The 12,200-nt window shown below is 36.1% G+C and overlaps 1 protein-coding gene across 1 annotated transcript in view; it reads left to right on the top strand.

The window, feature by feature from the left end:
- The window catches only part of MIGA1 (mitoguardin 1), a 95,272-nt gene that overhangs the window by 17,910 nt on the left and 65,162 nt on the right, over positions 1-12,200 (top strand). The window contains exons 4-6 of the mRNA XM_008690698.2: positions 234-360; positions 2,321-2,454; positions 3,202-3,325. Coding sequence (XP_008688920.2) covers positions 234-360; positions 2,321-2,454; positions 3,202-3,325 — 385 coding nt within the window. The remainder of the gene's footprint in view (positions 1-233; positions 361-2,320; positions 2,455-3,201; positions 3,326-12,200) is intronic.

Raw genomic sequence — 12,200 nt, 5'->3', positions numbered from 1 at the left:
GGAAATAACTGATTTTTGTTTGAAATACTCTGTGTATTTTTGAGCAAAGGCTTAAAATACTTAGAGTCTTATGACTCCTAACTGAATATAATCAGATTTATTTCTTCAGGTAGGAATTACATAAGTTGTTTTACCAGGAATAGGATTTATATAAATAATTTATAAATATAAAAGATTGCAAGATATTGCCACAAAAGAGATTTTGAAGTAACTTCTGTCGATCTTAATTTTAGGTCCAGAGTGTCAATTCTTGTCATAGCTGTGCTTGCGGCAATTCTAACTCCTGGGACAAAGCAGATGAAGATGATATTAAACTTGTTAATATTCCTGTGACCACTCCTGAGAACTTATACTTGATGGGTAGGAATAACATTATAAAGTTTTAAGATATTATACTCACATTTAATGTGAAACTAAAGAATGATGAATTATTTTAAAGGAAGCAATATAATTTTAAAATGTTCTTATATCTGTTGAATCTAGTGTATATAACATAAATTTTTATATTAGTTTCTGGAGGATGCTCTAACAAATTACCATGAACTTGGTCATTTAAACAGCAGAAATGTATTCTCTCAGAGTTTTGGAGGCCAGAAGACCGAAATCATTATCATTGGGCTGGAATCAAGAGCTATGCTTCCTCTAGAGGTTTAGGGGAATATCTGTTACTTGGCTTTCCCAGCTTCTGATGGCTTCTGGCTGGTGACCATGTGACTCCAGTCTCTACCTTCCATCATCACTTCCTCTGTGTGTACCAGATCTCCTTCTGCCTCTTACTGGGACGGTTGTAATTGCTTTTAGGGTCCACCAAATAATCTAGAATAATCTCCCCATGTTAAATTCCTTAATTTAATCACATCTGCAAAGACCCCTTTTCTTTGTAAGGTAACGGTTACAGGTTCCAGAGACTAAGACCTGACATCTTTGGGTAGCCATTATTCAATCTGTTACACTCACCTACCTGATTTGCTGATTATTATTATTTTTTTTTAAGATTTACTTATTTATTTTAGAGAGAGAGGAAGAGAGAGAGAGAAAGCAGGGAGAGGGGCAAAGGAAGAGGGGGAAAGAATCTCAAGCAGACTCCGAGCTGGGCGCAGAGCCTGATGCAGGGCTTGATCTCATGACCCTGAGGTCATGACCTGAGCCAAAACCAAAAGTCAGATGTCTGATTGAGCCACCCAGGTGCCCCTATTTATTTTTATTTTAAGTAGGCTCCATGCCCAACATGGGGCTTAAACTCATGATCCTGAGGTCAAGAGTTGCATGTTCTACCAACTGAGCCATCCAGTCACCCCCAAATTAAGTAGCTTTTAAAGATCTTTTTCTTTTATATGTATAGAAAAATTGAAGTTTTGAAATATTTTGGTTTTGTTTGAAGTATATAATTATTTTGGTAAGACTCTTTTTACTTGGAGTAAAAGAAGCACATATTCACCTTTTTTCCCTCATAAAAGGTGTCTAGCTGAGGGGATATGGAATTTCTACTTGGACTGTAACCCTTGGTGGGTTTTCCAACAGTCTTGTAGATTTTTGACTGACCCAGGAGTTTATCCATCCAAATCAACAAGTTGGTATCATGTAGTTTAAGAAACCTTTTGTTGGGAAAGAAGATGGAAAAACTTTATTCTGTGGGGCGCCTAGGTGGCTCAGTCGGTTAAGCATCTGCCTTTGGCTCAGGTCATGATCCCAGGGTCCTAGGATCGAGCCTTACATTGGGCTACCTGCTCAGCAGGGAGTCCTCTTCTCCCTCTCTCTCTGCCCCTACCCCCTTCTTTGGCTCTCTCTCTCGCTCTCAAGTAAATAAATAAAGCAAGAAAGAAAAACTTTATTCTAGACTTAGTATGGTATTTCCTCTCAGCTTTACTCTCTCCTTCTGACAACCTCATACAAACCTGATAGCTTTTTATCAACTAGTTTCTTCTATTTACCTATCTTTTTAATTTAGGGGGATATATTGAAAGATAATTGTGTGAATATAAAATTAGCCATTGTTGGACTTGTGATGAGCTCGTGATACTATTCTAGAAAAATCCGAAGCATGATATAAATTTTAGTTACATTAAAAAAAAAAAAAGGAAAGAAAACATATTGGTGTTTGCTCTCTGATTTTTAGTTGACTAGATCTATAGGTCTAGAATACATTGGGAAATTAAAATTCTGTTATGAAATGAGGTGAACGTAAAATTCTTCTTTAGTGCCAAAGTTACAGTCAGACTGTGCCATTGTTGATAACTATATGAAAAAGACTTCAGCCCAAAATAATTTTATTTTGGCATTGATTTTTCTTATTTGCAACTGTTCTGTTCTTAATTCATAGGTATGGAATTGTTTGAAGAGGCATTGCGTCGATGGGAGCAGGCTCTTACCTTTCGAAATAGACAGGCTGAAGATGAAGCCTGTAGTTCCATTAAATTGGGTGCAGGAGATGCCATTGCTGAAGAAAGTGTAGATGTAAGGGTGATTTATCTGAGAGTGGCCTTCATAATATTGGAAGAATTGAACAATGGTTAATGTTGATTCAGTGTACTTGCTTTTTGTGGCATTTAATAGAACTGTTTTGTTTTTTTTTTGTCTCCCTTGGGGATTATGTGGGGGTATGTCTTATTGGGCTTTTTCTGTTCTGTGAATTATTAAACTCCAAATTTGCAATTCATAATCAAGTTCCCTGATTTTCTAAGAATATGTAGAATTAAGCTAATATGATTTCTAAAGGGATTTTAAAAAGTCTGCTTTATACTTTATGTTTAATTAAGTACCATTATATTCATAAGTCACATAGAGTTAGAACTGGGCTGGTACTTACTGATTATCTTGGGTAGTGATTCTCCAATTTGAGCATGCATCAGAATCATCTGAAGGGCTTGTTAAAAGAGACTTGGGTTTCTAATTCAGTGGCTGGGTTAGCTCCTGAGAATTTGTGTTTCTTGCAACTTCCCAGATGATGCTGATGCTGGTCAGGGATCTTACTCTGACAACCCCAGATCGAGTCCCACCCTTAAATTTACAGATAGAGAAGCTGAATCCCTGAGAACTGAGGTGTCCTGGCCAAAGGCCCAGCTAGAACCCAGTGCCGTCACCACCCAACAGTTGTTCCTCATATCCCACACTTTCTCTGTCTTTCATTTAACAGTGGAAGGTATTGAGGATTTATATGTTAGAATCTCATATTGGCTATGTGTACTTTTTCTCTCCTTGTAGGATATTATTAGTACTGAATTTATCCATAAACTTGAAGCTCTGCTGCAAAGAGCATATCGTCTCCAAGAGGAGTTTGAAGCTACCCTGGGGGCATCTGATTCTAATTCCCTCGTTAATGATATCGGTAAGATGGATATTTTATATGGTTTTTTGAAATGTGTGAATTTTTTCTTTTATATTCTCGGAATCACTTGCTTAAGTGTATTAATATGGTTATATATTTTTTAGAAAATAGTCCAGAGAAAAAAGTTCTATCATATTTACTGATTTTTTTCTTTCAGTTTTATTTTTCTAGAGTGAACTTAACACCCTAAAGATTTAATGTCAAATGCTTACCATAGGTAGGATTGTGACTTTGTTTTAAAATGACATTCTAAGTGAAAGAATCCCAGTCCAAGTGTTGGAGAGAGGAAGAAAATAAACAATAATATAAATATGGGACAGGGGCACACCTCAAAAGTGTGCATGTAGCTCATGGCATACACTTAAAATATTTAAAGTAATTCTATTTCTTGGACCCCATTTTAACTGCAGGCTAGATTTTCGTATCAGTAGTTAGGACATGCATGATTATATACCATTACCCTTATATCCTATTTTAAAGAGAAAAGAACTTTGGAAAAAATTTCTTACTTAAGTGACGTCTTCAAAGGGATGAATGAATAAAATTGCTTCCCTGAATTCTGTACATGTTCCAAAGAATGAAGACAAAATTACATTGCATCTCTTTTTGGTAAAAATATGTTTTTTTAAGTTTGAGGAGAATTGCTATTTTATTATAAGGAATAAAAATAGTTAAGGAGTATTAAAGTTCTTCCACATTTTTTTCTGAACATAATATACTAAAAGTGGCTACATTTTGAGATGCTTATGTATCTATGTATTTTGAATTTAGGTAAAAGATCTCATTTGTGTTAGAATTAAGAATTACTGTGTAGGGGTGCCTGGCTGGCTCAGTTGGAGGAGTGTGTGAATCTTCATCTTGGGTTGTGAGTTCGAGCCCCACGTTAGGTGTAGAGATTACTAAAAAAATAATAATAATAAACTTTAAAAAAAAGAATTATTGTCTATATGTCATAGGGTTATATGAAGCTTCTTTGTATTATTTTGGTCCTTGTTTTTTCATACTATATTGTCACCAAAATTATTCATTAGGCTTGAGAATTTTTAGTAGTTTCTGTCCCAAAAAAAAAAGTTGACAGTATTCATGTCAACAAATAGAATTTGTCAAAGCCTTCTTTTTATATATTTTTTTTTATACACAGTTTCTTTTGTAACTTATTATGACATTTAGAAAGGACAGAGAAGGAATTTTAGAAGAATTCAAGTGTAACAATGGAATGGAACAAGTAGAAAAGATAGAAAAGTAAAGTGGCAAGGAAAACCACAGAGAAATAGGAGTGGGAAAAAAATTCTAAGTATAAGGTGGGGAGAGGAAAAGGGCCCCAAGGCTTAATGTCTTATTCTAGGAATGGAGGCTATGCCCTCACTGTTCTATTGTCTACCTGCAGTTTCTTTCCAGCCTCAGGGTAAAGATCATGTAGGTGTGCAGTTCTTATATTTGTTAGTCTTGTAATGTGCATCTCAGATTTGGCTCTGTTTAACATGCCCAGAGTTTCTTTTTCTACTGACCATAGAGGTTGGCAAAGTCCATCTCTGATCAGGTTATAAAGATTTCTTAGGTGCTGCCCCAGAAGGTCTGCTTTGGCTTCACATTGCTTCTGGACAAGAAGTCCCCTAGGCAGATGGCTTCATTTCTGGAACCTTCAAGTTGTTTCTGAGTAAATTGTTGTTAATTTGGAACTCTAAATGGATAGGATTTCTAGAGTGGAACCCATAATCAATCCATAAATTTGGTTAGCTTAGGTTTGGAATAAATTCCCAACTCAGCCCATGTCTTAACCTGGGCTGTCAGTGACTTCTAAGCTGACTGGCTTTTTCCTGCAGTGCCTTGGCCTGTTATTGCCCTGGGGATTCCAGCTGACATAAAGCTGTTCTATTTTGTTCTTTCTTGGGAGTTCTCTGGAAATTGTTCTCTTTTTGCAAGTTTCTGTTTTTGAACTTCGGATTGAAAGAACTCAATCTATGGTCAAGTTTCTGGTGGAAGAGTACTTCTGTTATATCTCTTAGTTGATACTGATCAAAATTGCTTAGAAGTAAGTTAACTCGGGGCGCCTGGGTGGCACAGCGGTTGAGCGTCTGCCTTCGTCTCAGGGCGTGATCCCGGCGTTATGGGATCGAGCCCCACATCAGGCTCCTCCGCTAGGAGCCTGCTTCTTCCTCTCCCACTCCCCCTGCTTGTGTTCCCTCTCTCGCTGGCTGTCTCTATCTCTGTCAAATAAATAAATAAAATCTTTAAAAAAAAAAAAGAAGTAAGTTAACTCTCCTCATTCTCTAAATCCAAATTCATTTTACACATTTAATTTATATTATTGGGAGGCAACTTATAGTTAGTAGTCATAAATAAAGATGTTACTAAATAACTTTAGAGGTTCAGGAGTGAATTTAAAACAAGTATTGATCTGATTTCAGTGACTACTTCACTTTTTGGAATTTGCTTAGTCTTATTTGATGAAATTACGTATTTTTTTGTCTTAAGTTTGATAGATTTTCAAGGTTGGAAGATTTCTCAGCAGTCATCTAATTTATGTTCTTCTCCTCTGCCCTGTCCTTAATAACTAACACCTACCATTGCTTGCATGTTACCATGTGCCAGGCCCTTTGCTGAGCACTTACATACACTGTAGTTTCTTCTCTCCCTCAGGTACAACACTGAGTGAAAATTATCTCATTTTATCTTCACAACAACTTTTATAAGAGAAATATAGTTATCATCCTCATTTTTCAGATGGGGAAAGAGGAAGGGAGATAGTAAGTAACTTCCCTAGAGTTGCCTGGCTGTCAAATGACAGAACCCAGATTTGGACCCAGGCCGGCTAATTTCAGAGTTCATATTCGGAACCACCATGCTAGATTCCCTCATGACTTTACAAGACAGATACCTTCCTTGAATGGGATGATTGACTGTGAACTCTGTGAGTAGAGTATGCCTACAGGCAAAGTCCCCTTTAGGAGATGTAATTGTGGAGCAGGCAGCCTGGAAACCCCATAGCTGCTAAAGTAAGGAAACATTTTTTGTGGTAGTATGTATGTATGTATGTATGTATGTATGTATTTATTTATTTATTTATATAAATTTTTAAAAAGATTTTATTTATTTGAGAGAGAGAGAGTGAGCATGGGGGGGGGTGTAGAGGGAAAGGGAGAAGCAGACTCCCTGCTGAGCAGGGATCCCGGGACTCCAGGATCATGACCTGAGCTGAAGGCAGACACTTAACTGACTGAGCCACCCAGGTGCCCCAGTATTTATTTATTAAAAAGATTTTATTTATTTATTTGAGAGCCAAATACTGGTGCCCCAGTATTTCTTTATTAAAAATATTTTATTTATGTATTTGAGAGAGAGAGAAAGAGTGGGCGTGCACATGCATGCCTGGGATGGGGGAAGGGCAGAGGGGATGGGAGAGGAAGAGAAAAGAATCCCAAGCAGACTCTGTGCTGAGCAAGGAGCCCAACACAGGGCTCAATTTCACGACCCTGAGATCATGACCTGAACCGAAACCAAGTGTTGGACATTTAACTGACTGAGCCATTTGGGCGTCCCTGTGGTGGTATTTATTTAATGTGGATCTTCTTTCCCTTAAAAAATTTTTCCTTCTTCCGTACGTGTGTGGGGATCTGAGATTAACTCTTGCATCTTTCCTCCTCTCTCAGGCCTTCTAGGCACTCTAGACATACTTCACTCATTTTGTAGAAGGAAGTTACCAAGGTTTAATCCAAGGACAAAAGAAGAGCTACTATTCTTACTTGAGGGAAATAGTGCCAGCTGAATTTAAAGTTTCTGTTTATTTAGTAATCTCTACACCCAGTATGGGTCTTGAACTCATGACCCTGAGATCAAGAGTTGCATGCTCTTCCAACTGAGCCAGCCAGGGGCCCCAGTACCAGCTGAATGTAGTGTAGTGCTTTAATGATTACTTTAATGGATTACCCTTGGGCCTATATCTCCATAATAACTGAAGGCACAGAGTCCAGATTCACACTAACTGGGTTCAAAGCCTGGCTTCACCATTTATTAGCTGTGTAATTATATAACTTGTCTAAACCTCAGCTTCCTTCTCTGAGAAATGGGCATATAATACCTATTTTCAAAATAATTGTGAGGATTAAATGAAATAATACATATAAAGTGCTAGGTACAGGGTAACAGTGTTTATTAGCTTGGAATTTGGAACTTCTTTGGGACACTCAGGAAGGCTGTGGATTTTTGTTGTTGTTGTTCTTATTCTACTTTGTTCCTATATTTGCCAATTTTGAGGTATTCTTTAAAATTTCTTGGGTGCCTGGCAGGTTCAGTTGGTAGAGTGTGGGACTCTTGATCTCAGGGTTGTGAGTTCAAGCCCCATATTGGGTATGGAGATTAATTAAAAATAAAATCTTTAAAAAAATTTAAAAAAATAAGAATATAATTTCTTGTCCACTGATATCATCTTCATGTTTTCCAGTGATGCTATAATTTTCTCCATTAATTTTTTTTTTCTGTCACTTTCAATTGGCCTTTGGGAAGAAGGAGAAGTAAATGCCTGTGCTCTACTGTCTTAAAGTAGAAATTCTGGACGTTATAATCACAGAGCCCACGGACTACATTAGCTTTTCTAACATTACTAATGTTGAGCTTGTAGTTACTAAAACATTTAAGTTCTTTGTTATTGTTAGATTTGTTATTGTTAAGCTATATCTTCCCTCATTTATTCTTGTGCAGTTATTGTTTTGGACCCAAGTTTTAGATGTTATATTTATTATTCTTATAAGTTGTCACTTCTGAGCCATCATTCTGAATTGTTAAGATCATGTAGATTCTGATTTGATATCCCTTTCAGCTGTCAGTCTCTAGTTTGGTCAGTTTGGTCTAGTTGGTCATCAGTGCTCTCATTGAAACCATTAACAAAAAATATTTAGAGGAAAGGTTGTTACCATCTACTCAAGACACTTCTGACACCAAGTGTGTGTTTCCCATATCAAGCAATTCTCCAATTCTCTTTAGACACCAACTGGTCGTCCTACAGTTTAATTCAGTTCTGGCACTAACTTCCCAGAGTTTACACAGACCTCATAGATGAAGGGCTCTGCCTCACAAGACTGCCTTCCACTTACATGCCAATTACAAGTCCAGGTTTCCCATACTTCTGACCAACCATCGATAAATCAGGAGTTCCACAGTTCACTCCTTAAGTTCAACAGTTTGCTACAACAGCTCACAGAACTTAAGGAAACATTTGACTTACTATCACCAGTTTATTGTAAGAGGTTCTAACTCAGGAACAGTCAAATGGAAGAGATGCATAGGACAAGGTATGGGGAATAAGCATCAGGCTTTTATGCCCTCTCCAGGCACACAAGCCTCCCAACACTTTGATTTGTTAACCATTAATTTAGGAAGATGTACATTTGTTTTTAAAAGAGACTAATACGGGGATGCCTGGGTGGCTCAGTTGGTTAAGCATCTGACTCTTGGTTTTGGCTCAGGTCATGATCTCAGGGTTCTGAGATTGAGCCTGCTTAAGATTCTCTCTCTCCCTCTCCCTGTGCCCCTCCTCCTACTCCTCCTCTAAGACAAAAAAAAGGCTGAAATCAATTCACATTTTTTGGGAAATATTGCTAACATTGAGCTATTTCGTAGGTGAGTATTTGCCATTAAGTCTTTATAGCTGGTTTTATACTCACTTGTAAATCATCTTAGTTTTAGAAGTCACACATGTCAGGTTTTATTGGCTACATAGAACCTCAGCAAAACTCATTTCACTAATTTGGAGTTCAAAATATAAACAGGGACTCTATTTTAATTTTACATCTGCACTATCTGTCATAGTTCGCCAAATTAACACTGTGGACAAGATTATTAGGAGGACAGTTTAAATCCTCCTCAGCATGATTCTTTCAGTATGTTTAGCATTTCTCTTTTTAGATAAGAGTGTGTTAATTAAAAGTAAATTAAATCTATTCTCTGTTTTAAAAATAGCAGATCCAAAAACAATGTTGAGTTGTTGGTATTATGAATTATTTGGTTACTTTAGGTAGGTGAAGTTAATAATAGTTGAAAAAACATATAGTATCATTCTAGCACTGGATTATGATAATGGTTGTGCAACTCTATACACTTACTAAAACTCACTGAATTGTACATTTATTTATTTATTTAAAGATTTTATTTGAGAGAGAAAGAGAGAGAGTACGAGCAGGGGGAGGCGCAGAGGTACAAGCAGACTCCCCAGTGAGCATGGAGCCTGATCCCAGGACCCTGAGATTAATTGACTGAGCCACCCAGGTACCCCTGAATTTTACATTTAAAATGGGAGAGATTTATGGTATGTAAATTATACTTAGTAAAGCTGTTTAAAATATAGTATGGTGGTTTTTAAGCAAGTTTTAAGTAAGTTTTTATGAATTTGAGTTAGTGCAAAACATCACTTTATACTAAAAATTTTAAGTAATTCAAATCCCAAAACCTTTCAAAAATTCATCAAGAATCACTTAGTTTCAAAGCTTTGGGCCTAGTGAATTATAAACTGTTTGCTGTAGGTGGTGCCACTTTAGCTGGTAACTAGAAATACTAAGTATCCTTTAAAAATGTCCTGTGAACCATACTATTGTTTATAGGCACAGAAAATTCTGCAAGTGATTTTCGTGATTCTGCTGTTATTTTTACTTATGTTGTTAAATTGAGCCTTTTTTATAATTTGTAATATTGTCATCCAAGTGGTCATTGAATTAAATTTTAAAAGCACTCAAAAGACCAAATAACTGCTGATGTTCTTGCTGTTAATTTAGTACTGAGAATGTTGGAAATATTGGCACTAGCAGAATTAAAGCAAGAGGACTTTTCTTTTAAAAATTAGAAAATTCTGCCAACTTGGCAAAAATCACAACCATTGAGGTGCCTGGGTGACTAAGTCAGTTGTGTCTGGTTCTTGGTTTTGGCTCAGGTCGTGATCTCGGGGTCATGGGGTCAAGCCCTGCATCGGGCTTTGCGCTCAGCCCAGAGTCTGCTTGAGATTCTCTTTTCCTCTCCCTTGCCCCTCCCCCTGTTTTCTCTCTAAACAAACAAATAAATAAATAAAATCTAAAAAAAAAAAACAAATAAAATCACAACTACTAATGTACTCCTAAGCCAAGCTATCATTGGTGTTAAAATAGGAAATATTTTTGATATTTGGGAAAAGATAGTGATATAAAAAAACTTTCCTACAAACACTACAAATGTTTTAAAAGCATTCTTAAAAAATGTTTTTATTGTAGTCATTATAGTCATTTCAAGCTTTAAAACTATGCTTGAAAAAGGAAATATAGCACAGTAGTTGTGACCTACCTCAACCCCTCTTTATATTTCTACCTATAGGAAAATAACTTTGAATTAGGCAGGGTTTTAAGACATGAATTCCTCGCAAAAAATGTAACCACCCTTTATTCTCTAATTCATCTTTTGCAGTGTTCTCTACTGGTATTTCCTTAACCATTCTGATTTAGTAAATCATTATTGGATGTACAGTTAACCCTTGAACAACACAGGTTTGAACTACTCAGGTCCACTTACACACAGATCTTTTTTGATAAATACGATGTAGTACTGTAAATGTATTTTCTCTTCCTTATGATTTTCTTAATAACATTTTCTTTTCTCTAGGTTATTTTATTGTAAAAATACAGTATATAATATATATACAAAATATGTGTTAATCAATTGTTCATATTATCAGTAAGGCTTCTGGTCAACAATAGACTATTAGTGGTTAAGTTTTGGGAGAGTCAAAAGTTATATTCAGATTTTCAGCTGTGTGGGGGTTGGCGCCCCTAATATTTACGTTGTTGAAGGGTCAACTGTATTTCTATATTTGTTCTTACACATCAAAAATTTACTTGGGGCTTAAATGATAATTATTTGTTCTATTACTCTACTATAAAATGAAATGAAGATTTGAATTTTCTAATAATAAATGTTTTTCTTTACTTATTGAGACTGTTCAGTGTTAAATGCAAGGTATTGAACTCACTAGAGGGCAGCACATTATATCTACATATTAAAAGCCTTTGACTCACAAATGCCATTCTGTGCTACTCCTAGCACTGGAAGTTAAATTTAGGTCACCACATTTTTTTTCTGGCATGTTTTGTATACACCTGCTATTGTAACTCAGAGTGAGAGCATGGAGATGATGCACAGACTTGAAATAACATTAGTGTAAATTTCCATTAGTGTGTAAGTTCTTCCAGCTAACAGCATCCGTAAGCGTTATGTTTATATGTAGTTTTTCACAGAATTGTTAAATTACAATTGTTAAATTATAATTTAGTTATGTAATTTTTGAAGATTCAAACCAAGAAACTCCAATATGATTTCGATTATAGACAGTATAGCTTAATGGTTAAGAACATAGGCTTTGGAGGTAAGCAAACATGGGTTCAGATCCTGGCTCTAGGATTCTTAGTAGCTAAGAAACCTAAGCAAGCCTTGACCTTTCTTAGACTCAGCTTCTTCGTAAGTAAGATGGAAAACTACATTAGGATCAACTTCATAGATTGTGAAGATTAAGTGAGATAACATGTATCATTTTATTTACTTTTGATTTTTTCTTTTTTCAAGTTTTTGTTTAAATTCCAGTTAACATATAGTGTAATATTAGTTTCAGGTGTAGAATTCAGTGATTCATCACTTATATACAATATCCAGTGCTCATCATAAATGCCCTCCTTATTCCCCATCACCCATTTAACCCATTCCCCGCCCACCTGCTCTTCAGCGACCCTCAGTTTGTTAGTTAAGAGTCTGTTTTCTGGTTTACCTCTCTTAACATGTATCATTTTAGTATAGGCACATGGTAAACACTTGTTATCTATTCATATTATAGTTATAGTCTAGCTTTTTTATGAGGCCTGTTCTTTTT

The sequence above is a fragment of the Ursus maritimus genome, unplaced genomic scaffold (assembly GCF_017311325.1).
Source record: "Ursus maritimus isolate PB19 unplaced genomic scaffold, ASM1731132v1 scaffold_12, whole genome shotgun sequence".
NCBI classification, from domain to species: Eukaryota; Metazoa; Chordata; class Mammalia; order Carnivora; family Ursidae; genus Ursus; species Ursus maritimus.
The sequence above is the reverse complement of the archived record's forward strand: the minus strand, read 5'-3'. Positions and strand labels throughout refer to the sequence as shown.